The 24,305-nt window shown below is 65.0% G+C and overlaps 4 protein-coding genes across 4 annotated transcripts; 2 read left to right on the top strand and 2 right to left on the bottom strand.

The window, feature by feature from the left end:
* Positions 1–1,860: 1,860 nt before the first annotated feature.
* On the top strand, positions 1,861–4,213 carry LRRC55 (leucine rich repeat containing 55). The gene is made up of 2 exons (XM_054275151.1): positions 1,861–2,470; positions 2,556–4,213. The coding sequence occupies exons 1-2, from the start codon at positions 1,861–1,863 to the stop codon at positions 2,789–2,791; spliced, it is 846 nt and encodes a 281-aa protein (XP_054131126.1). The 3' UTR covers positions 2,792–4,213.
* A 4,028-nt stretch (positions 4,214–8,241) lies between these two features.
* APLNR (apelin receptor) lies at positions 8,242–9,357 on the bottom strand. Its single transcript, XM_054275140.1, has one exon. It carries the CDS (start codon positions 9,355–9,357, stop codon positions 8,242–8,244), a length of 1,116 nt encoding a protein of 371 aa, XP_054131115.1.
* A 2,731-nt stretch (positions 9,358–12,088) lies between these two features.
* Positions 12,089–16,236, bottom strand: P2RX3 (purinergic receptor P2X 3). Its single transcript, XM_054275137.1, has 12 exons — positions 16,097–16,236; positions 15,286–15,421; positions 15,123–15,194; positions 14,985–15,051; positions 14,186–14,279; positions 14,027–14,104; positions 13,691–13,832; positions 13,011–13,141; positions 12,838–12,931; positions 12,697–12,762; positions 12,439–12,516; positions 12,089–12,326 (listed from the first exon to the last, which is right to left on the bottom strand). The coding sequence occupies exons 1-12, from the start codon at positions 16,234–16,236 to the stop codon at positions 12,213–12,215; spliced, it is 1,212 nt and encodes a 403-aa protein (XP_054131112.1). The 3' UTR covers positions 12,089–12,212.
* A 928-nt stretch (positions 16,237–17,164) lies between these two features.
* Positions 17,165–23,499, top strand: SSRP1 (structure specific recognition protein 1). Its single transcript, XM_054275118.1, has 17 exons — positions 17,165–17,176; positions 17,674–17,832; positions 18,041–18,226; positions 18,396–18,501; positions 18,969–19,159; positions 19,227–19,457; positions 19,547–19,650; positions 19,749–19,877; positions 20,036–20,257; positions 20,341–20,413; positions 20,806–20,944; positions 21,037–21,082; positions 21,569–21,692; positions 22,070–22,240; positions 22,474–22,565; positions 22,678–22,858; positions 23,113–23,499. Exons 2-17 carry the CDS (start codon positions 17,779–17,781, stop codon positions 23,179–23,181), a joined length of 2,118 nt encoding a protein of 705 aa, XP_054131093.1. The 5' UTR covers positions 17,165–17,176; positions 17,674–17,778; the 3' UTR covers positions 23,182–23,499.
* The last annotated feature ends 806 nt before the right edge of the window (positions 23,500–24,305 follow it).

The raw sequence follows: 24,305 nt of genomic DNA on the forward strand, positions 1-24,305 counted from the left end.
CCAGGAGCTTGCAGGGAGCTGGGAGCAGCGCTGGTTAATGCCACCCCAGGAGAGGCGGCTGTGCCGTCTGTCTGCCAGCTCCACACTGGGGAGGATCCATCCCATGGGATGCGGGGAGCAAAAGGCCCCCAGCACCGGCATCGGGCTCCAGTGCCAGCTGGAAAAAGGAGCAGCTCCATGAAATCAGCAGGAGAGAATCGAGCAGGGATCCCCTAGACGTGGGCGGGCTGGATGTGGAAGTGCCTCCTTCCTAGAAATGCTGGAGCCATGGTGTTGCACCATTCCAGGAGCAAACCGTGAGCATCCCTGTGATCCCAAAGGGCCCTTCTCAGGTGGGAGGGGGCAGATGGCTGACCCCACTGTGTCCCTCCAAACGGAGAAGGGAATGTTTCAGCTTGCGTGAAGCAAAATAATCCACGTCAACCTGAGGCATTTTCCAGCGCTGTGAGCACAGCAGGAGCACGGAAGGGTGACAGTGCCCCTTGAATCCCAGCAGTCCCTTCGGATCCTAGAGCTCCCCTTGGATCCCGGCTGCCTCGTTTCTCCCCTCTGCCGCCACGTCATCTGTTTCTGTTTTCAGTGCTTGGGAACCCCTGATTCACCCCATCCCACGAGGATGCTTCCCGGGGCTGGGAGAGAGTGGGAGGGCTGGGGATCGGGGCAGGGGAGCAGGATGGAGTCCTCTGCCTGCTCCATCCCTGCCGGGTGCCGTGCGGGTGCGGGTCCCCCGGCCTGGGCAGGGGGTCCCTGAGGCGGGGGCACCTCCGCCCGCCGCTGTCTCCCCGGCTCGGCGGCTCCGCATCCCGCTCTCCTGTTGCTCAGAGATGTGGAGGCAGTTGCTAAGAGACACCGACACGTCAGTATCTGGCCCTAAGGAAAAAAAGAGGAAAAAAAAAAAAGAGACAGAGAAAGAGAGAGACAAGGGAGGACGAGGAGGAGGAGGGGAGGAAGGAGGTGGGGAAAGACCTGCTCCCATCGCTGGGCTCGCAGCAGCCTTGGCGGCCGCTGCCGAAGCCCAGCTCCCGACTTGGCGGCCTCCGGGGTGTGGCCGGCCACCGGGGACCCCGCCGTCCCCATCTGGAGCCCCCCACATCGCCCCTGCGGACCCCCACATCACCGCAGGGAGCCAGGCCCTGCTCCCTCGCTGGCCAGTGAGTACCCAGGGGTAGCCCGGCCTCACCGGAGGGCTCGGGGCGCTGTGGGCATGGGAGTGACCGGGCTAAGGTGGGCCGGTGGGAGAGGATGGAGCTGGGGCTGCGGGCGAGGGAGGATGGAGCAGACACGGTCAGGTGGCGGGGGGCGAGGGCAGGCCTGGGGGGACCCCGGTGGGTGCTGGGAATGGGGATCTTCCCCCGGGAGAGAGGCGGGGAGGGTGTCCCTGGCACCGGGCTCAGCTCGTGGTGGCGGGGGGCTGGCGGGGGGCCGTGGAGCAGCACCTCTGCCCTGCCCACCACCAGCCAAGACGGGCTGGCCAAGGTCAGCAGGTCTGGGGGGGCCTTTTCTGCCTGGAATCCCAGGGGGATGCTTGGAGGAGCGACCGTGGCCCGGGGGTACGGGGAGGCTGTGGGTGCCCCGGAGGCCACGCCGGGCTGCAGCAGTGGCGCTCCCCCGGCGGGGCGTGCGGCCGGCACGGCTCCCCCCTCTGCTCTTCCTCGCAGGCGGCTGGTGACGGCCCGACGCCGGCCCCGCCGGTGCCCCCGGAGGGGTTGGCGTTGCTCCCCGGATGCCGCCGGGATGCCGGGAACGTCGCCGTGACCGCCGCCAGCCCGGCCCCGCGGCCGGCCGCCGGCAGCCCTCGGCGTGAGCGGGCGGGCGGGATGGCCCCCGGCGGTGCCCCGTGAGGGCCGCGGCCACGAGGCCATGCTGCTGGGCCCCTGGCTGCTGGCGGCGGCGGCGGCGGTGGCGGCGGCGGGCGCGGGCTGCCCGGTGCTGTGCAGCTGCCGCGGGCAGGCCGTGGACTGCAGCGGGCAGCGGCTCTTCTCCGTGCCCCCCGAGCTGCCGCTGGACACCGGCAACCTGAGCCTGGCCCACAACCGCATCGCCAGCATCCCGCCGGGCTACCTGGGCTGCTACGGGCAGCTGCGCGCCCTCGACCTGCGCAACAACTCCCTGGCGGCGCTGCCGGCCGGGCTGTTCCGCGGCGCCCGGCGCCTGGCGCACCTGGACCTGAGCTACAACAACTTCAGCCTGGTGCCCGCCGACATGTTCCGCGAGGCCAGCGCGCTGCTGCGCCTCGACCTCAGCCACAACCCGGGGCTGCGCCGCGTCCACCCGCAGGCCTTCCGCGGCCTGGCCCAGCTGCGGGAGCTGGACCTGAGCTACGGCGGCCTGGCCGCCCTCAGCCTCGACGCCCTGGAGGGGCTGCCCGGCCTCGTGGGGCTGCGCCTGGGGGGCAACCCCTGGCTCTGCGGCTGCGCCATGGAGCCGCTCCTCAAGTGGCTGCGGGGCCGCATCCAGCGCTGCTCCTCGGGTACGTGCCGCCGGGACCCCCGCGCCCCGTCCCGCACGGGGGCCGGCGGCCGGGCTGACGCCGTCCCCGTCCTTCCATCCCGCAGATTCGCAGCAGGCCGAGTGCTGGGCTCCCCCCGAGGTGGCGGGGGCCCCGCTGCTGTCGCTGACGGAGGAGAGCTTCCAGGCCTGCCACCTGACGCTGACCCTCGACGACTATCTCTTCATCGCCTTCGTCGGCTTCGTCGTCTCCATCGCCTCGGTGGCCACCAACTTCCTGCTGGGCATCACGGCCAACTGCTGCCACCGCTGGAGCAAGGCCAGCGAGGACGAGGACGTTTAGGGACCGCCGCTGCCACCGCCGCCGATTGACCCCCGCCCCGGCCACCCCCCGGCCCGGCCGCCCCCGCGGGGACACCAGACTGTGCCTTGTCCGCGTCCCCTCCTGCCGCCCCCCGTGCCGGGGTGGCCCTCGAGGCGCCGGGGACACCAGGGGACAGCCCTGCTCCCTTCTGCCCCAAAGTGGGGAGTTTTTGCACCCCCCCATCACCGTGAGCTTGGACCCCCTCCTGTGCTGTTCCCACTACCCAGGACTGGTTGAGGCAGCGATTTGGGAATCCCCTGGGAACCCCCCCCAGCTCTGCCTGGGAGAGACAGAGGACAAAGTGTGTGTGTCTTGGGAACCACAGCCACTCTCCTGGGGGCATCGAGGAAATCCCTGCTTTCAGCCCCAAAGCAGCACCGCTGGAGCCCCCCAAATCCTGCACATACTCTCCAGCCTCCCCAAAAATCCAGGGGGCCAGGAAGCATTGCTGACACTCAGCTCGTCACCACTGTTCCAGGGCGTGCCTGCACCTTGCTGGTGACATCAGGTTGTGCTGGAACAGCACCGGGACCACCAAGCCTGGCAGTGGGATGGGCTCTGACATCTCCAGGGGATGGAATCTCCCAAGGATGGCACCTTCCAGGGACTGCATCTCCCAGAGATGACATCTGCCTCCTCTTCGGGGCCAACCCGGGCACCGGCACTGCCCACCCTGGGGGAGGTCTGGGAGCTGGAAGGAGCTCTAAAAAAGGGCAAAACAAGAAAAAAAAAAGCAAAAAGCAGAAAGCCAACGACCCTCTGTCCAGCCGGGACAGCCATGTCCCCAGTGCCTGTGTCACCTGTCCCTGGTGTCTGTGTCACCCTGTCACTGTGGGAGCACATCAGTGGGGAGCGGGGCTGGGGTCACCTGAGGGCTGCTTTGTCCCTTCCCCTGTCCCCCATGGAGGCTGAGTGCATGGGGAGGGGGGTTTGGTTTAACCCCAGCCCACCCCAAAAGGGCTCCTGCTGCACCCCAGCCTCAGCACTGCCCCCAGGAAAGGGAACTTGGCCTCTGCCTTCTCTGTTTTGTCTGGGGTTTTATTATTTTCCTTTCAGTGAGTCCAAGAACCCCCCTGCTCCACACCCCCTGCACCCCCACAACTCCTGCACCCCAGGATCAGCCACATGGGCATGGAGCATCCACCTGCATCCCACCAGCTCCTTCCTCTGCCTCACCTCATCCTCTTCTTTTTGTATTTATATTTATGTTTTATTTTCCTTCTCCTTTGTTTCTCCTTCTCTTTTGTTTCTCCTTGTCTTTTGATTTCCTTTCCTTTCCTTTCCTTTCCTTTCCTTTCCTTTCCTTTCCTTTCCTTTCCTTTCCTTTCCTTTCCTCCCCTTGTCTTCTTAGACTTTTCTTTTCTTTTCTTTTCTTTTCTTTTCTTTTCTTTTCTTTTCTTTTCTTTTCTTTTCTTTTCTTTTCTCTTTTCTTTTCCTCTTCCTTTTCCTTTTTTTTTCTTTTCTTTTTACTTTTCCTTTTCTTTTTCTTTCCCTTTTTCCTTTCTTTTCCTTTCCTTTTTCTCTCTTCTCCCCCAACCCCGCTCTTTGTACGTTTTGTAACCGCGGGTTTTGTACCACGGGGCACTTTTTCAGCGCCAAACCTCGACAATAAAGAGTGTCAGCGCAGCCAGGGCCGGGGCACGCGTGTGGCGGGGGGGCACGCGTGTGTGACAGGGACATGTGTGTGCGGGCACACTGTGTGTGTGTGACAGGGACATGCATGTGCAGGGACACTGTGTGTGTGTGACAGGGCCATGTGTGGGGACACTGTGTGTGTGTGACAGGGCCGTGTGTGTGTGTGGGGACACTGTGTGTGTGACAGGGCCGTGTGTGGGGACACTGTGTGTGTGTGACAGGGCCGTGTGTGTGTGGGGACACTGTGTGTGTGACAGGGCCGTGTGTGGGGACACTGTGTGTGTGTGACAGGGCCGTGTGTGTGCGGGCACACTGTGTGTGTGTGACAGGGACATGCATGTGCAGGGACACTGTGTGTGTGTGACAGGGCCGTGTGTGGGGACACTGTGTGTGTGTGACAGGGCCATGTGTGGGGACACTGTGTGTGTGTGACAGGGCCGTGTGTGTGCGGGCACACTGTGTGTGTGTGACAGGGACATGCATGTGCAGGGACACTGTGTGTGTGTAACAGGGCCGTGTGTGTGGGGACACTGTGTGTGTGTGACAGGGCCGTGTGTGTGTGTGGGGACACTGTGTGTGTGTGACAGGGACATGTGTGTGTGGGGACACTGTGTGTGTGACAGGGCCGTGTGTGTGTGTGTGGGGACACTGTGTGTGTGACAGGGCCATGTGTGTGTGTGGGGACACTGTGTGTGTGACAGGGCCGTGTGTGTGGCAGACACCCGGCTGCGTGCAGCGGGCACAACAGCGTCCCGCAGCCTGCAGAAGGCATCAGCCGCGCTCTTCCCTCCAGCGCTTCCTGTTATTCCTCCGGCAGCATCTCCCGGCCCCGGCGGGGCCCAGCTGTGGCCGCCGGGTCACCTCCGCGTCCCCCCCTCCCCGGGAGCCCCTCGGGGGGACGCGGGCCCGTCCCGCCCGGCCGGAGCGCAGAGGTCGGGCAGCAGCTGTGCCGCGTCCGGCCGCGCCGGGGGAGCCGTGGGGGCAGCGGCCGTCAGTGGCACCCCCGCACCCGGGCATTGCCCTGCCATCCCTCTTTCCATGCGCCCATCCTTCCCTTCCTCCCTCCCATCCATCCATCCATCCATCCATCCATCCATCCATCCACATAATACAATCCCACCTCCCATCTCAAACCTCCCGCACCCACCAAAACTGGCCCCCCATCTTTTCCACCCCTTTTCCTCTCTCTGTCCTCTCCTCAGTCCTGCAGGATCACACGGGGTCCACCAGACCTTCGGGGGTCCCCTCATATTGCGGGGGGAGAGGGGTTTGTCACCCCACAGTGGCAAAAGTTTCAGAGCGCTGGGTGTGGAGCCGAAGCTTTCCTGCGGCTTTGGCAAATCCGAGTTTTCCCGGCACAAACGGGAGCTGCAGCCCCCCCACCCACGCGGGCCCCCCCTCCGTTTGCTGTGGGGCGGGAGGTGTGAAGGAGCCCGAGCCGGGCTGTAAACACGGAGGGCACTTCAAAGGGGACGCCCGGGGACATCCTTAGCACCACCAGATTATTTCGGCACCCCCGGGCGGGATGCGAGGCGGGGGGAGGTCGGGGGGCGAACATCCCGTTTGGCAGCTTGGAAAAGCGCAGTGGGGGGAGAGCTGCGGTGGTTGGGGGGGACCTGTCCCCATCCTTGCCCCAATTCCTGGTGCATCCATCCTCCCCGGAGCCCACTTTTACTCCGTGTGCAGAATAATCTCTCTTTCCTCAGTGTCACATTCCCACAACCACGGTTTGGGGAACCCTGGCCGCGCCCCCCAGCCCTGCAGCGTCCCCAAGGCATCGCATTGCGGGGTTTGAGCGCTCCCTGAGGATCACACCCCCCCACACTCCCCAGCCATCCTTTCCAAGGATGCTCCCCATCCCCCCGTGCCTGCTGTCCCCCTCTATCTTCCCTCCTCATCTTCCCCAGGCGCTCTCAGGAAGGCAACACCTTCCTTATCTTCTTCCGACGGGTGGTCCGGCCCTGCTGCCCCTCACCCCCAGCTCCGGCCTTGTTATTTTCTGGAGTGTCCCTGCATTTCTCCCCAGGGACTCCTCAACCAAACATTTCCCTCCTGGAAGGGAAAGGGAAATCTCCAAGACGAGGATAGAAAGTCGGCAGCTCCGTCTCCGCTGGCCGGGCGCCTGCGGCCATTTCCGCGCCCGGCGGCTGAGCCGGACGGGGGGAGGCAGCAAAGCCGAAACCCCCACAGGGCTGGGGGGTTTAGGGGTCGTGGAGGGATGGAGGGAGAGCAGGAGGGTGGGATGGAGGCATGAGCAAAGGGAGGGAGAGAAGGGAATAATCGTAGGATCATCAAGGTTGGAAGACCTTTATGATCAGATCCAACCATCAACCCAGCAACGCCCCTGTAACCCCAAAACCATTAACCCACGGATGGATGGATGGATGGATGGATGGATGGATGGATGGATGGATGGATGGAGGAGGGGACTGTTGGACTGATGGATGTACAGCTGGATCGACAGATGGATGAGAGATATCCAGGGGTCTCTCCAGGCTGAGGGAGCCTGGATGGCTCTGGAATGTAAACACACTTTGGGACGTGTCCCTGGATGCAACATTCCCACTCCTCAAGCCCCCCCCCAACCCTTAGACCAAACCAGATCCATCTGGAAACTCCCCAAAACCCTCAAGGAGGCTCCCACCCCTCCAGCTGGGGGGTTGTGTGGTCCCCAGCCTCCTGGCCACCTCCTCTGTGCCCTGTCTCTGGACAAAGGACTGTCCCCACACGGGGAGACCCCGGGCGGTGGCCCCTAAACATGGCAGGAAGGCGGAGGCAGCTCCCCCGACGGGAAGCATCCCAAGGAACCCAGTAATGATCCCACATCCTTTCCAAGAGAGAACAAAGGCTGAGGAGATAGCATAGTTCATCACCGATAAATGAAGGATGTAAATAGCAAATACGGGGAAGATTTATTTCGAGCAGAGCCTCAGGAAACAGCGGGGGCTGGGAAGGGGGGAAATGGGACAGGAGCCATTTGCTGGCTCATCCAAATCCTGGTTGGGGTGAGCCGGGGTCCTGCCCGGTGCCCAAACCTCCCATCAATGCCCAGAGGGTCCTGTGTCCCTCTTCATACCCCGAGGGTCCCGTGTCCCCATCTGCACCCGGGGGCTGCCATGTCCCCATCCCTCAGGTTTGGGTGTTTCACACCACCAGCTCCTGTTTGCACACCCGGGTGAGTCACCCGGGGCTCGTCCCAGACTCAGATAAGGAAAAAAGCCCCAAAATGGGATTTGGGATTTCAGTGCTGCCGCCTGATGCAATCACGGCTGGGGGGCTGTGGCGGGCAGGTGCCCACCCCACGGGGTCCAACACCCCCACCCCGGTGCTGCAATGCCCCGAAGGGTTGGGATGGAGGTTCTCCTGCGTTTCCCAAAGTGTTGCTGAGGAACAGACCAGGAGAATCCATCTCAGGCAGAGATGCCCCGTAGTGCACACACACCCCACACTCACTGCGCCCTCGATCACGGGCACCCTCCATCCTCCACACCCCTCCATCCTCCCTTCCACCACATCCCCCAGCCCCCGAGGGAACTGCGCACACCCTGCTCCTTTTTTAACCAAAAATTCATTTATTTGTAACAAAACACAAAGCCTTGGGGGTGCCGGGGGAGCCGCTCCCGCCTGAGCCCCCCAGGGGCTCCTCCCCGGCTGTGCCTCAGTTTCCCCTTCCCGCGAGCAGGGCTTTCCAGCGGGGCATCCCCAAAGCAAGCCAGGCTTTGGGGCGAGGCCGAGGGGGGTGTTCCCCCCGAGGAGACCAGCTCGGGGGGCGCAGGGGGCGGTCGGGGACGGGCTCAGGAGCGGAAGAGCGTCTCCTGGGTGGCGGGGTCCAGCTTGCCGCCCGGGCCGGGGCCGCCCTTGCCGCCGGGGGGGTGGCTGTGCCCCGAGGAGTAGCTGGCGGAGCGCTCGGGGCCGGGGCCGGGGGTCCGGCAGCAGAGCAGGGCGGCGCAGGCGTGGCGGAAGCGGGGGTCGAAGAAGGCGTAGAGGAAGGGGTTGAGGCAGCTGTTGATGTAGGCGATGCCCGTGCAGTAGGGATGCAGGTTGTTGAGGAAGGTGTGGAGGGCGCAGGACCAGGGCAGCACCTCCAGGTCCATCAGCACGTAGAGGGTCTTGACCAGGTGGAAGGGCAGCCAGCAGCCCCCGAAGGCGGCCACCAGCACCGTGATGATGGTGAGCAGCCGCTTGCGCTTGCGGGGCCCCTCGGCCCGCTCCCGGCGGAAGTGAGTGGCCACGGTGCGGGCGATGAAGAAGTAGCAGGTCAGCATCACGGCGAACGGGGCCACGAAGCCCAGGGCGGTGGAGGAGAGCCCCAGCCCCACCTCCCAGGCGCCCTCGGTGCCCTGCGCCGCCAGGTCCCCGTAGTCCATGTAGCAGGTGATCTTGGTGTCCCCGTCGAGCGCGGCCGCCCGCCGCAGCACCAGCGCGGGCAGCGCCAGCAGCGCGGCCAGCAGCCACAGCGCCACCGTGGCCACCAGCCCGCTGACCCGCGAGCGCAGCTTGGCCGTGGCCAGCGGCCGCACGATGGCCAGGTAGCGGTCGAAGCTGAGGCCGGTGAGGCAGAAGACGCTGGCGTACATGTTGACGAACACCAGGTAGCTGCTGACCTTGCAGGCGGCCGTGCCGAAGGGCCAGTGGTAGCCCAGCCAGGCGTAGGCGGCCCACAGGGGCAGCGTGACCACGAAGGTGAGGTCGGCCACGGCCAGGTTGGCGATGAAGGTGTCGGCCGAGCGCCGGCGGTCGCGGCCGCCCTTGAAGACGGTCCAGAGGACGAGCCCGTTGCCGGTGGTGCCCAGCAGGAAGACCAGCAGGTAGATGGTGGGCAGCAGGGCCAGCGAGGGGCCCCACTCCTCGTACTCGCAGTCCGTATCGTTGTCGAAGCCGTAGCTGTAGGCGTCCGTCGTCTCCTCCATCCCGGCGCTGGGCTCCGCTCCGCTCAGCTCATCCCGGGCTCAGCCGCTCCTGCGGCCCCGGCGCGAATCCCACCGCGTTACCTCCCCTTCCTCCTCCTCCTCGCCCTCCTCCTGGAGGGGACGGGCGGGACGGGGCAGGAGGCAGGGCCGGGGGGAGCCCCCGTGGGAAACTTCACAGCTCCCCCCACCTCCATCTGGCTCCTGCCGGGCGGTTTTACCGAGCTCTCACCCGCGTGTCAACGCGCCGACCCCCGCGATAACCCCGGCCTCGCCGCGCCCGCGGCTTCGGGCGCCCACCACGGCGGCGGTCGGGGCTGGGATCAGGCTCTGGGGAGCTCGGGAACGGGGGGGCTGCGGGCAGCATTTGGGGTTTTACCTCGGGGTGCCGCATTCGGCACCGGGGTGTCACACATCGGGGCTGCGTTTCGCACGGGCGGTGTCACATCGGGCACTTGGCGGCGGGGGGGTCGCGCTGGGGGTTGGTGTCACACTGGAGGGAGTGGCACTGCGGGGCGGGGGGGGGAGGGTGTGCATTTGGCATTTTGCATTTGGCATTTTGCGTTTGGCACTTGGGATTCCCCGTTTTGCTGCCATCTTTGCACGCAGCGGTGGCTCCGCGGGGTCCCCCAGCGCCGGGGCTCCACTTTGAGCACAAAGTGCCGAGGAGATTATACATTTAGCAAAAATCCTGGGCGGGGAGGGCGGCTCTGAGACCCCCCACGCTGTAAAATGACCATTTTAGGGCAGCAGCTGCCGCAGGACCGGCTGCCACCGGAGCTCTCCGTGCGTCCCAGCTCCGCGGGTTGCTGATGGAGCAGCAACGCTGAGCCAAGAGGGAACAAACTTCCCCCACCCCACAAATAAACACTGGGGGGAGGAGGGAAGGCCCCCGAGGTGGTCTGCGATTGTCCCACTGGGACTGAACTCTCACAGTTCTAGCTCTGGGGAAAAGAACCGAAGAAGCCGAGCGGGACTTTGCAGAGTGAGGTCTGAAGAGCCCCAAATCCGCCGGGACAAGCAGGGGGGGCTGGGCTGGGGCTGTAGGGGGGGATTAAGCACGGGATGGGCTGTGGGAAGGGGCAGGTTTAACACCCCAGCGCAGGGACGGAGGCTGGTGGGGGGCACAGAGCCCCCGGGACCCCCCACCGGCTCAGTGGGGCCCATCTACCAGCAAAGAGGTGCGAAGGAGGGGCTGTGGGGGGAATTCAGCGGCTGAAATAGCGGGGGAGAGCTCACAGGAGCTCCAAAATGAGTGGTGTAGGGGGAAAGGGCTCGGTAAATGGGGGTGCAGGTTAGGGGACTCCGGGGGTGGGGGCACCAAACCAGACACCCAGAGCTGCAGCATCAGCCAGGAGAGCAAAGCAGGCTGGAGATAAGGAGCGATCCCGTATCGCAGTGCCGGGACAGCCGGCATGCGGGGAGAGAGGTATGAAAGGCAGGAGCTGCTGAAAGCGGTGGCAGAACGGCGAAGGTGCCCAGTTCCAGTTCAAATCCCAGGCTGGAATGAAGAAGGGCCGGAACCCCGCAGTCCCCAGCGCAGACACAGCTCGAGCCTTTCCGCTAATTAGCAGCATTAACGGGGAAACACCGGCGCTGCTAATGAGCCCCCCGGGATCGCAGCGAGGCTCCCCGGGCCGCTCCCGCCCTGGCCGGAGCCCCGTTAATGAGCAGGACCGCTAATGAGCGGTTCTATTAATGACTATTAATAACATTCCCAGCTATCTGTGTCCTAATTGGAACACGGCACAAGTATCCATTTCCAGCCGCCGCACATCAATCCGTTTCCAGTCTCTTCCCTTTCCAAAAGCTGCGGGTTGAGTGTCCCGGTCCCCCCCTCGCTGTCCTGAAGCTGGGGTGCCTCCCCTTCGCTGCCACCCTGGGGGTCCCTTGGTCCCGGCGCCGGGGACGAAGCCCCCGAGGCTGGGTTTGTGGTGGTGGGTGGGCGGCCAGGGCTGGGCTGATAAGGAATCCGTGGGGTTGATAAGGAATCCGTGGGGCTGATAAGGAGCCCCGCTATCTGCAGCGGGGGGAGGGTAGGAGCCTCTCTCCCTGCGGGGCGGGGGCTGTCCTGGGCACCAGCGAGGGGCTCCGGGGCCCTCGTTTGGCATTCCCAAGAATGAACCCCAGCGGCTCCGTTGGGAACAAGCCAGGCTCACGGCATCCCTCCCCACTGGTTCTGCAGGGGGATTGGGGTGGGAGTCCCCACGGGGCAGGATGACGAGCCAGAGCTCACCCCCCTCACCCCATCCTGGGAGCCAGAGCTCACCCCCTGACCCCGTCCCGAGCAGGAAGGGCAGCGCTTGGCCCTGCACGAGGAGCCATCCTGGAGCTTCCTCCGAATCCACAGAGTTACTCACATCCGACCGAGGAAGTGACAGCCCGAGGGCACAGCTCCTGTCCCTCTGTGCCCCCTTCCCTTCCACGGGCTGCGCTGCGGGCACGGCGCTCCTCCTGTTGGCAGCTCCCCCCGCGGTGTCCCCCATCCCAGGGACAGCACCCTGACCCCTCTTCCCTCTGCTCCCGCACCCCAAGCCTGCCCGTCGGCCCCCCAAAAACTGCCCCGCGCGCCCCCCAAGGCTGGACACGGGTGGGTGCTGCGAGCCACGGGTTTATTGGGGGGCATGGGGTGGCAAGGACAGGGAGGTGCTGCAGGAGGGGCACTCTGGGGGCAAGGGACAGTGATCGTATGGACACTGGGGACACTGGGATGTACCCGGGGTGGGCACTGGGGACAGTCAGATGCTGATGGGGCTCACAGGGGGAGCACTGGGGACTGGGGGGCAATAGGAGCCCGACGGGGTCTCGGCTGCCCCACAGCGTGGTGGACCGGCAGGAGCTGCCCCATGGCCCCCGGGCTAGAGGCCGAGGGAGAAGGTGCCCGAGTCGGTGGATTGCTTGTCCCGGGAGCAGGTCCCCAGCGCCCCGGGGGGACACGCTGAGGGGGTGGCGGGCACGCCGGCCTCTGACACCTGTGGGACAGGGGACAGAGGCACTGGGTGAGTCACTGCAGCGGGGGGGGGGGGGCTGGTCGAGCCCCCCGAGGTGTCCCCATCCCCAGGGCACCCCTGCCCCGTGTCTGACCTCCTCGAACTTGCGGGCCTTGTAGTGCTCAGCGCCCTTGAGGAAGTTGAGCAGGATGATGTCGCACAGCACCGTGCCCTGGGAGCAGCAGTGTTGGGGTGAGGGGCCCCACGCTGTGGAGCACCCCCGTACCCCCACAGAGCCAGGCCGCTGTCACCCTGCAGCTGTGCTGTGTCCCCATGCCCTCTAGCCATGGGATTTCCCCCTTGTGCCCTGGGAGGTGTCACCAGTGCGGGGCTGAGAACGTCCCCAACTCACCACACCGATGGAGGTGAAAGCAGCCACAGTGTTGATGAGGGTGGGCACGATGCCGAACTTGCCGGCCTGGGGGAGCAGAGCCCTTGTTGGCCAGGGTCCCCAACCCCCTGTGACCCCACAAGTCCCCAGCCCCGCACGTACGCTGCCATACACCAGGACATCGAAGCGGATCCCAAAGGCCTTGATGAGGGTGCGGCGCTCGGAGCCGTCGGGCCAGCGGTAGTACCTGGCGTGCCTGTGGTGACACGGGGACATGGTGACAGGAGCCACGCCAGGCAGTGCACACCCCTGTGCCGTGCGTGTCCTGGCCGTACCTGAAGTTGTATCCGGGGGCAGGGGTCCGGGCCAGGCTGTCCAGGCGGGTGAAGGAGTAGCGGGGCAGGCAGCGCTCCCAGGCCCGGTCCAGGTCACACACCCACCCGATCTTGATCCCCAGCACCCCCCCCTGCCCCAGCCCCACATCAGCACCACGGACCCTGGCCCCACGGCACCAAGTCCTGCATCCCATGGCCCTGTGCTCCATGTCCTATGAACCCACATCCCACATTCTCATCTCCCCAAGCTCCACATCCCCCTGCACGCTATGTCTCGAATCTCCATGTCTGTACACCCCATGTCCCCATGTCACACATCCCAAACCCCATCCGTGTCCCAGTGTCAAGCCCCACATCATCATTCTGTCCCGTGTTCCTGTATCCCCATGTCCCGTTCCCAACATCCTTATCGCTGCATCCCACGTCCCCATGTTATGCAAGCCCATGTCCCCATCTTCTGTGTCCATGTCCCACCACCCCATATCCCCCCCATCCCATGTCCCATGTCCCCACATCCCATATCCCATGTCTCTGTGTCCCCAAGTCCCACATCCCATATTTCTGTGTCCCCAAGTCCCATGTCCCTATGCCCTTCCACCCCACGCACTTGTAACCCCTGTGTCCCCACACCCACGCCATTGTCCCCCCGTGCCTCCCGTGTCCCCTGTGTCCCTGCTCACGGTGGCAGCCAGCGCAGGGAAGTCCTGCCCAGCCAGACGTGCCACGTCCCCCAGGCGCAGGATGGGGCACAGGGGCTGCAGCTGTGGGTGGAAGCGACACCGGCCCAGCTCCACCCCACTGCCAGGGGGTGGCAGGTTGGTCCTGGGGACACAGGGGGACACGGGGGACATGGAGGGATGTGCCATCAGGCAGCAGTCTGGGGTTCATGGACCCCCATCCCAGTATCTCCCCACCATCTTGTGCCTGTGTCCCCATGTCCCCTGTCCATGTCCCTGTGTTACCCCACACCCTGTCCTCATGTCCCCCCGTGTCCCCCCATGGCTTGTGCCACTCACTTCTCGAAGCCAAAGAGCGGGAAGCGGATGCTGTTCTTGATGAGGAGGGTGAAGTTCTCAGCTTCCAGCATGACGGGGCTGGAGGAAGGGAGGTGACACTGAGGACATGGCAGAGGGCATATCCCCTTCTCCTCCCTGTGTCCCCTCAGCCCCACTTACACGTCAATGGTGTCCACCTCGGGCGGGCACCAGCCCTGGATCTCGCAGGTGTGCAGGGTCGCGTTGTAGGGGACGCAGCGCCCTGTCAGCACCCCTGGGACCCCCAACGCTGTCAGCACCCCTGGTACCTCGACCCCTGAACTGTCAGCAGCCCTGGGACCCCCAACCCTATCAGCACCCATGGGACCTCGGCCCCTGAAATGTCAGCACCGCTGGGACCCCCAACCCTGTCAGCACACCTGGCACCTGGACCCCTGAACTCTGTCAGCACCCCTGGGACCCCTCTACTCCCATCAGTACCCTTGGGGGCATCTCTGAGACCCCAGAGCCCCATCAGCACCCCTGTGACCCCCGGACCACTGTCAGCACTTCTGCCAGCACCCCTGAGACCCCAGACCCCCTTCAGCACCCTTGGGACCCCCGGACCACTATCAGACCCCCGGGAGCACCCCTGAGACCCCAGATCTCTGTCAGTACCCCTGGGACCCCCGGACTGCTGTCAGATCCACAGGAGCACCCCTGAGACCCCAGATCCCCATCAGCACCCCTGGGACCCCCGGACTGGTGTCAGTACCCTTGGGAACACCCCTGAGACCCCAGACCCCCATCAGCACCCTGGGGATCCCCATACTCCGTTTGGCACCCCTGGGACCCTGATCCACCGGCTCCCCCAAACCTCCAACTCCAGAGCCCCGGGCCCCCCCAGCCCGCCGAGCCCACCGAGGGTCCGTCACTCCCGCCCGCGGTGGCTCCCGCGGTCCCTCGGTGCCCTGAGCCCCGTTGCCAGCGGGTCTCTCACCGTTGCTCGTGCCCGGGCTCAGCTCCCGGCAGTCCCGGTCCGCCGAGCAGTGGAACGCGGCTTCGCTCTGCGGGGCGGGGGTCAGCGGACGGGGGGCTCACCGAGGGGTCCCCCCGAGCGCCCCCTGCCCCCCCGCACCTCCGGGCACACGCCCTGCGCCTGCTCCTCGGTCCGGATCTGCTTGGTGACCACCACGAACACCGAAGTGCCCTGCGGGACGTGGCTGTCACACGACCCGTCCGGAACTGAGGCGGGGGTGGCCCCGCGCTCCTCAGCGACCCCTCCGGTCCCCGGTGCTCACCTGGGGGGGCGTGACGTAGTCGGCCGTGTCCATCACCTGCCCCGCGTAGCGCCCCACGCCCTTCACCTTGGTGACCACGGAGGACTCGATGGCGGTGTCCCGCACCTGGTACGCTTTCTCATGGAGGAACACCCAGCTGGGACAGCACCGCGGGTGACGCTGGGGACAGCCACCCCCGGACACCACGGGCACCCCCCGGCACCCTCCTCCGGACCGGCCCGTGACCCCCGGAGCTGTCAGCGCCAGCGGCTGCGGGTCCCCGACTGCCGCTTGTCATCCCCCCGCCGGTGGCTGCTGTCACCCCCGGGAGCACTCGGGGACAGGGACCCCAGCGCGGCTCATCCCCTTCTGTCATCCCCTGGGGCTGAGCGGCTTCTCTGCCCCTCGGTGTCACCCACGCTGTCCCCTTCCCGTCATCCACCCGAGATGCTCTCCTGGCTGTCCCCCTTGTGTCACCCGTACCAACATTCCCTGTCCCGCCTTGTCAACCGGCACGCTCTCTGGCTGTCCCCATCGTGTCACCCGCTCCGGCACACCTGAATTCCCGGCACTGACACATTGTCACCCGCTCTCCCATCCTTCCTCTGCTCCCGGCCTGGCCACCCCCTCACCCCGCGTACCGCCCGGTGTCCCCTCGCTGTGACCCCACGCCACACGCCGTCACCCCCGGGTGTCACCTGCAGCAGCGAGTGGCTGTCACCGCGCTGTCGCGGTGCCGGGAAGGGCTCGGGGGTGTGTCCCGGGGGATGTCCCGGGGCGGGCTGTCCCGGAGATGCCCGGGGGTGTCCCGGCGGCTGCCGGGGGTGCTCACCCGACGAAGTAGGCGAGGATGAGGAGCTGGACGCCGCGGTTGACGACGCCCACCACCCAGCTCTTCACCACCACCGACTTGGTGGTCTCGTAGGAGAAGAAGTCGCTCACCCAGCGGGTGCGGGAGCTCGGGAGGGACATGGGCGGCGCGGGGGCGGCCGAAGGCCGGGCTGCGGGCAGGGCAAGGCAGGGCTGCGGGAACCGAGGAGGATGCGGGAAGGGCAGGGCAGGGCAGGGCAGGGGTGCGGGCAGTGAGCGGGGATGCGGGCAGGGCAGGGCAGGGCAGGGCAGGGCGGGCGCGGGTGCAGGCAGCGGTACCGGCAGGGGCACGGACAGCGTGCGGGTACCGGAGGGTGTGGGCAGCACCCGCAGGGGTGCGGGCAGCGAGGGCGGTGCGGGCGGGCGGGCGGGCGGAGGCGGGGGCAGGGCGGGGGCCGGGGGCGGGGGCACGGCCCGGGGGGACGGGAGGGATGGCCCCCCCCATTCCTGGATGGATGGAGGGGTGCAGGCGGGCTCCTTCCCCGGGGTTCCCCCCCTAAAGGCGGGACCCATTCGAGCACCGGGGAGCCCCGCATTGGGATGCACGTGGCGGGTGCGCCCCAAACTGGGGATGCCTGGTTTGGGGGGACACCCCTGCAGGGGAGCACGGTGGGGGTGCCCCGTGCGTGCGGTTTCGGGGGTGCCCCGCTCTGGGCCACCCCATGGTCCGGTTCCAACACTTTGGGGCGCCCCGGATTTGGGGGAGGGGGGTGTCCCCAGAAGAGGTGACGTCACGGGGCTCGCCCCGTGCTGGCCAATGGGGTCTCTCCCCCTTGTTTCTATTGTTCTGGGCGGGGCAGAGCGGCGGGTGGGGGGTGGAGTCCCGGCCGTTTGGCCCCGCCCAAGCCTCTCGGTGGGCGGGGCCTCCGTCGCGCTGCGGGCCCGCCCCCGGTGCGGCGGAGAGCGCTGCGCGGGCCCGCCCAACCGCCAGGGGACGCACGCGCGGAACCGGCGCCATGGCGGAAGTCCGAGCGACTTCCGGCGGCGGCGGCTCCGCGCGGTTCGCGCTGCGCAGGCGGGAAAAGCGGCGGCGGCGGCAGCGGTGCGGGGGGGCCGGCGGGCTTACCGGGGGGAGGGGGGTGAGAGGGTGTCTGGATCTCGCAGGGAGAACCCGGAGTCAGGGCAGGCCGGGCTGGGATGGGGGAACGGGCCTGAGATGGAAGTGGGCTCGGGGCGGGTGGGCAGGCCCGGGGTTGGGGGGAGGCCTGGGGGGCCCTTGGCTGCTCGGGCTCGGAAGGAATTCGGGGGTGCGGCGGGTGGTTTGGGGTGCGGAGAGGCCGCATCAGGGAGGGGAAGGGCAGGGATGGGGGCAGTCGAGAGGTGCGATGACACAGCGGCGGCCGAGGGCTGCAGGAAGGGGCGGCACGGCTGGGGAAAGGGCGAGGTGGTCCGGGGGTCGCCCCCGTCAGTGAGTCAGGTGCCACCGCCAGAGGCAGCGTCCGGGGCTGGGGCAGTCTGGGGGGCGAGGTTTGGTTTTGGGGGCGCTGGGGAGCGCCAGGGGCCTGTCGCCAGCCCGGCTCACCCGCTGTCCTCCCACAGCTGCCGTGAGTGACTCCCGCGCTGCTGCCCCGGGCATGCCGGGCTGGGGAGGCTGCTGAACCCCCCTGAGATCGTCCCCGTCCCCTCCCACACCCCGCAGCCGCCATGGCCGACACGCTGGAGTTCAACGAGATCTACCAGGAGGTGAAGGGGTCCATGGTGAGCGAGGGGACACGGGGGTGGCCCCAGGGGCACTCCCAGCGTTGGGGTGTACGCAGGGGGAGCAAATGCTGTGCGGTGAGGAGGGTGTGGGGGGTGAAGCTGTGACTGGTTTGAGGGGGGTTGGTGGTGCCTGGTGGGTGCCTGGAGCCGGGGTTCCTCCATGGTTCCACGGGGCCGAGTCCCCTCATGCCCAGCTGTCCCACAGAACGATGGGCGGCTGCGGCTGAGCCGACAGGGCGTCATCTTCAAGAACAGCAAGACGGGGAAGGTGGACAACATCCAGGCCTCAGAGCTGGCCGAGGGCGTGTGGCGGCGCGTGGCGCTGGGGCACGGCCTCAAGCTGCTCACCAAGAATGGCCATGTCTACAAGTATGACGGGTTCCGGGAGTCGGTGAGTCCCTGCTCCCGCTGCCTTGGCCCTGTCCCAGATCCCGCTGTGCTCTCTGCCAGCCCCAGAGCAGCTCTGCCCCCCTGCATCTCCATGCCCAGGGCTGTGTGTCACCCGGGGCTCTGGGCACTGCTGGTTCCTGATGGTGTTGCCTCCCTCTTGCCCAACCCAGGAGTTTGACAAGCTCTCAGATTTCTTCAAGGCTCACTATTGCCTGGAGCTTGCAGAGAAAGATCTGTGTGTGAAGGGCTGGAACTGGGGCACAGTGAGGTTTGGAGGTGAGTTCCAGTGGTAGCCTGAGGCTGTGGGGTGGGATGTTCCCACCAGTGTGGCTGTTCTGCTGCCACAGCCATTCCCTTAGGAGCAGCTGCTTTCTAGGCATGTCCTCAGGGACAATGGGGACATTTGCCATCTTAGGAGAACCGGAGGGCCCTGTATCCCAGGGGGCTGTGTTTGATGTGGAATGTGCACATGTGTGCCATTTTCAGGGAGCCAGGGGAGCTGGTGGATGTGCCTCCAGCTCAGGGACCAGGACACATGGGGTCAGATAGTTCCTTTTGGTCTGTTTCTGATCAGTGTCAATTTCCAGTGATGCAGCCGGAAGGGAGAAAGCCTGGGGATTTTGGAGGTTGGGAATGCAGTGATGAGAGCAGAGGCACTGCAGGATTTTGGGGGAGGAGCGAGACTGTGGCTGGAGATGGGATTTGTGGGGCGCAGCTCTGAGCTGGCTGCGGTGTCCCCGCAGGGCAGCTGCTGTCCTTCGACATCGGGGAGCAGCCAGTGTTCGAGATCCCGCTCAGCAACGTGTCCCAGTGCACCACGGGCAAGAACGAGGTGACGCTGGAGTTCCACCAGAACGACGACGCCGAGGTCTCCCTCATGGAGGTCCGGTTCTACGTGCCCCCCACCCAGGAGGACGGCGTGGACCCCGTGGAGGTGCGTGGGGCCGGCAGGAGGGCGGGGGCTGGCGGCGAGGGACCCTTTGTGACCGCTCCCCCGGCAGGCCTTCGCCCAGAACGTGCTGTCCAAGGCGGACGTGATCCAGGCCACCGGGGATGCCATCTGCATCTTCCGGGAGCTGCAGTGCCTGACGCCGCGCGGGCGCTACGACATCCGCATCTACCCCACCTTCCTGCACCTGCACGGCAAGACCTTCGACTACAAGATCCCCTACACCACCGTGCTGCGCCTCTTCCTGCTCCCGCACAAGGACCAGCGCCAGATGTTCTTCGTGGTGAGCGGGCATGGCTCAGCCCTCCCCTGGAAGGGCATTGAGGGTGCTCTGGGGGGGTTTTGTGTCTTCACCTCCTCTTCTCTTTCCAGATCAGCCTGGACCCCCCGATAAAGCAAGGCCAGACCCGCTACCACTTCCTGATCCTGCTCTTCTCTAAGGATGAGGATATCTCCCTGACCCTCAACATGAATGAGTGAGCTCCCCAATGCCATGCTGCCCTCCCTGGATCCTGAGGGAGCTCCTTACACCCCAGACCCTGTTCTCACCTCTGCCCTCCTTCCCTCCACACAGGGAGGAGGTGGAGAAGCGCTTTGAGGGGCGGCTCACCAAGAACATGTCAGGCTCCCTCTACGAGATGGTCAGCCGGGTGATGAAGGCACTGGTGAACCGCAAGATCACCGTGCCCGGAAATTTCCAGGGGTGAGCAGCTGCCTGGCCAGTCCCTCTCTTTCCACCTGGTTCCCATGGCTGGGGGAAGGGGCTCTGTGTGTGATTAATGCTGGGGAGCAGGGCCTGTCTGCCAGGGCTGGGCACAGGGAGGATGTTTGTCCCCATGGATAGCACTGTTTGTCCTGCAGACACTCTGGAGCCCAGTGCATCACCTGCTCCTACAAGGCCAGCTCAGGGCTGCTGTACCCGCTGGAGAGAGGCTTCATCTACGTGCACAAGCCCCCCGTGCACATCCGCTTCGACGAGATCTCCTTCGTCAACTTCGCCCGCGGCACCACCACCACCCGCTCCTTCGACTTCGAGATCGAGACCAAGCAGGGCACCCAGTACACCTTCAGCAGCATCGAGAGGTGGGTGTGGGCTGTGGGGCCAGCCTGGCTGTGCCCACCGGGGTTCCCTGGCACCCCCGGTCCGACTGTGCCCTCTCCCCCAGGGAGGAGTACGGGAAGCTCTTCGACTTCGTCAATGCCAAGAAGCTGAACATCAAGAACCGGGGCCTGAAGGAGGTATCAGCACACAGGGCTGGGCTCGTGCCCACTGGTGCTGCCCTCTCCCAGAATCCAGCTGCTTTTCCCTCCTTTTTTCACCTCTCTTTTCTCTCCTTGCCCTTGTAGAGGAAAAAGGTCCGTGCGATATCCCTTCCTCTTTCTCCTCCTGGTGCAGGTTTCCTGTGCATGGCTGTGGTGGTCTCTGACTAACCCAGTAACCCCAGTGTGGTGTGCAGGGGCCCCCCTAACCCCCATAACTGCTCTGCCCCTCTCTCTCCGGGGCCCTGAGGGGGGAAGGAGGGGACATGGCTGTGTCTGTGCCCTGGCCTGTGCATGCCCAGGGCTGTGCTCACCCAGGGCTGTGCTCCTGGGTGAGCACAGGGAGCAGCTCCCATCCTGCCTCTCTGCAGGGAATGAAGCAGAGCTATGATGAATATGCTGACTCTGATGAGGACCAGCACGATGCCTACTTGGAGAGGATGAAAGAGGAGGGCAAGATCCGGGAGGAGAATGCCAATGACAGCAGTGATGGCTCTGGGGAGGAGACAGGTGAGGGCTGGGGCTGTGAGGGAGTGCCATGGTGCTCCAGCTCCTGCTCCCCGTGATGATCTGTAACACTGAGCCCTCACTTTGTCCTCCAGACTCATCCTTCAACCCTGGAGAAGAGGATGATGATGTGGCTGAAGAGTGAGTAGAGGCCAGACAGGGCTTTTCCAAAAGCCCCATAGGAAGAAGGTGCTGTTCTAGGGCTGTGTGAGCACTGAGAGATGCTCACAGCATGACTGGGATCACCTGGATTTGGGAATGTACAGCTCTGGGTTTGGGAATATTGGGCAGCTGAGGCAGTTCTGGACTCACTTCATTGTCATGGCATCAGGCAATATGAGAAGGTTCTGGAAGGGCTGCAGGGGAAGCCTTGGCTGCTCCTTTTGGGAAAGAGAACAGTTGGGAGGAGGGTTAAAGCCCCAGGCTGGGGTGAGGATGGGTGAGAGTTGTGAAGCTGAGTGCTGGCACCATGAGAGCTCTGAATGTGCAGGAAGCAGAGCACAATGAGCCGTGTTCGTGGAAGGCCACTCCCCTGAGGGCTGTTAACAGGAGCAGGGCAGCTCTGGCCCGGGCAGCCTCAGGGCTCTGGTGTCTGGGGGCAGCTCTGAGGCTGGTGCCCCCATGCAGGTTTGACAGCAATGCCTCAGCCAGTTCCTCCAGCGGCGACGGCGACAGCGACCGCGACGACAAGAAACCGGCCAAGAAGGCCAAGATCGTCAAGGAGCGCAAGCCCCGCAAGAAACAGCCCGAGGTGAGACTGCTGTGGGAGCAGGACCAGCTCCTGTGGGAGCAGGACCAGCTCCTGGAGCAGGGTCAGGCCGGTCACAGCCTCAGCTGCCTGACCTCAGCCTCTGCAGCACTCACCTGTGCCCTGGCCAGAGCTGGTGTCTGGCCTGGTGTTGCTGCCTCCAGCTGGGTCCAGGCCGAGCCTCTCCCAAGGGCACGTTGTTGCCATGCCCAGCCTATCCTGGCTGTTGTTGGGCTGTTCTCCAGCAGCCTGCCCCCCAGCTGTGGCCCTTCAGCCCCACTCTCCAGCTGGATTGCTGGGGGGTGCAGAGGCAAGCAGAGCCTGCTCCTGAGGTGGGTGAGGGGTGCATTGGGCTTCCACGGGTGTTCTCCACCTCCCAGAGCAAGAAGGGGAAGGACCCCAACGCTCCCAAGCGCCCGATGTCGGCCTACATGCTCTGGCTGAATGCCAGCCGGGAGAAGATCAAGTCGGACCACCCTGGCATCAGCATCACCGATCTGTCCAAGAAGGCTGGGGAGCTCTGGAAGGCCATGTCCAAGGAGAAGAAGGAGGTGAGGGATGGGAGGGTAGAGCTGGGCCTGGTACAGGAGGGGAGGCTGGCTGTGCTTCCTTGCTCCTGGGAGCAGGGAGTTGCACAGATGGGGAGTTGGGAAGGGATGGGGACATCCTCGGGCTGGTGAGCTGGGTGATCAGGAGTGGGAGCAGGGTGGGGTGCAAGTGGGTGCTGGATGCAGGATGGTTTAGGAGGAAGGGTGGCCTCACTGACCCTGTGCTCTGGCTGCAGGAGTGGGATCGGAAGGCAGAAGATGCCAGGCGGGACTACGAGAAGGCCATGAAGGAGTACAGTGTGGGCAGCAAGGCCGACAGCCACAGGGGGTGAGTGTGCTGCCAAGGGGCTGACAGGACTTGGCCCCCCAAAATTGGGGTGTTCCCAGGGCCAGCCGGGTAACGTGGCTCCTCTCCCCTCTGCTCACCCAACCCCACACAGGGAGAGGTCAAAGAAGAAGAAGAAGAAGCAGGAGAAGCAGGTGAAGGGGAAAGGGGACAAGAAAGGTGCCACCTCCAAGTCCTCATCGTCCAAGTCCCCAGCTAAGGGCATGAGTGACAGCTTCAAGAGCAAGGAGTTCGTGTCCAGTGATGAGAGCTCCTCTGCAGAGAGCAAGAAGGAGGTGGGGTCACAACTGGGGAGGTCCTGGTCCCTTTTCCCTGGGGAACAGCTGTCTCGGAGGGCCCCAACCCCTCTTCCTTGGGGAACACCCTGGTGGTTTCTCCTGGAGAGGCTGGGTCCTTGTGGTACTTCATGTCCTTGGGGACATCCCTCGGTGTGTCCCCATGTCACCACCATCACCCTGTCCCCGCTGTAGTGGGGGATACTGCCCTGCCTTCCCTGTCCCCTGCTGACCTCTCTGTCCCCCGCCTGCAGGACTCGGAGGAGGAGGGAGCTGCCAGCCCGGCCCCCAGCTCAGAGGACTCTGCCTCGGGCTCGGATTAGCTCCATCCCAGCTGGCTCCAGGCTGGATCCCAGAGGAGAGGACAGGGCAGGCCAGCCCCGTGGCAGGGACCAGGGTCCCTGCCCTGGATGGTTCCCACCCGGGAGCAGGGCCAGGTTCCCCTGTCCCCCCAGCACCCCGTGGTGGCAGGAGGTGCCTCCTCAGTCCCTCACTGTTGTATTCCATCAATTTATTTTTTCTAAACACTTGGCTTTCTCTCCTTTCCTTCCCTTCCCTCGTTGGTTTTTTTTTGGTGTTGTTTTTTTGTATTTTGGGTCTGTTCACATGGCAACTCGGGTTGAATAAAAAAAAAAAACCCACTGATGGTGTTTGTGTGGGTGTGGGGCTGGCTCCCCCTTCCCTCCTTCCTTCCTGCAGCCATCCGGGAGCTCATTCCCCTCCTTGAACCGCTTCCAGGGCTGACTTCACTCTCCCCACCCTCCATTAGCGGCCCCCAGCCCCTGCTCAGCCATCAGGGCTCCTAATTACAGCCCCTCGCTCGATCCTGATGCCATTTGGGGGTTTTTCTACCTCCCTCGTGAGGGGGTTGATCCGATTAAGGCCTGTTTCCCCTCCGGTGTTGATTGCAGCCGATTCCCGGTCTGGAACCAGCCCCGGGGGGACCCCGTGGCTGCCCGTTCCCCCCTCCTTCCACTGCCTTTACCGGCACCGCTGGGATGGGGCTACGGGGAAGCAGGAGTCTCCCGGGGCGGGAGGCAGCCGCGTGTCCCCGGTGGGCACAAGAGACCCTGGATGCCCGCATGATGGGGGGGCTCTATTGTCACAGCAACCTCCGCCTGAATACGCGGTACCGCCCCGCGCCTGGAGGACCCCGGGAATGGGATAATTTGCAATCGGGGGGAGGTCCAGGGGTCCTGCTCGGCTGTTAGGGCCCCCGAGGGTGACTGGGACAGTGCTGGACGTTCTCAGCGTGTCCCCAACCCCCATTTCGGAGGACTCTCCGGCCGCCCCTCTCTATGGTCCGCCCGCCACGCGGCGCGGCTCTGCCCCGCCCCGCTTGCCGCCGGGGGCGTGGCCAGACCGTCATGAATATGCATGAGCAGCGGCCGTGGAGGGTGAGTGGGGGTCTCTCCGCCGGCATGGGGCTACGGGTAACCGGCATTCC

Source organism: Melozone crissalis, unplaced genomic scaffold (assembly GCF_028551555.1).
Source record: "Melozone crissalis strain CALT ecotype California unplaced genomic scaffold, PUWL_Pcris_2 ptg000018l_1, whole genome shotgun sequence".
Taxonomy (NCBI): domain Eukaryota; kingdom Metazoa; phylum Chordata; class Aves; order Passeriformes; family Passerellidae; genus Melozone; species Melozone crissalis.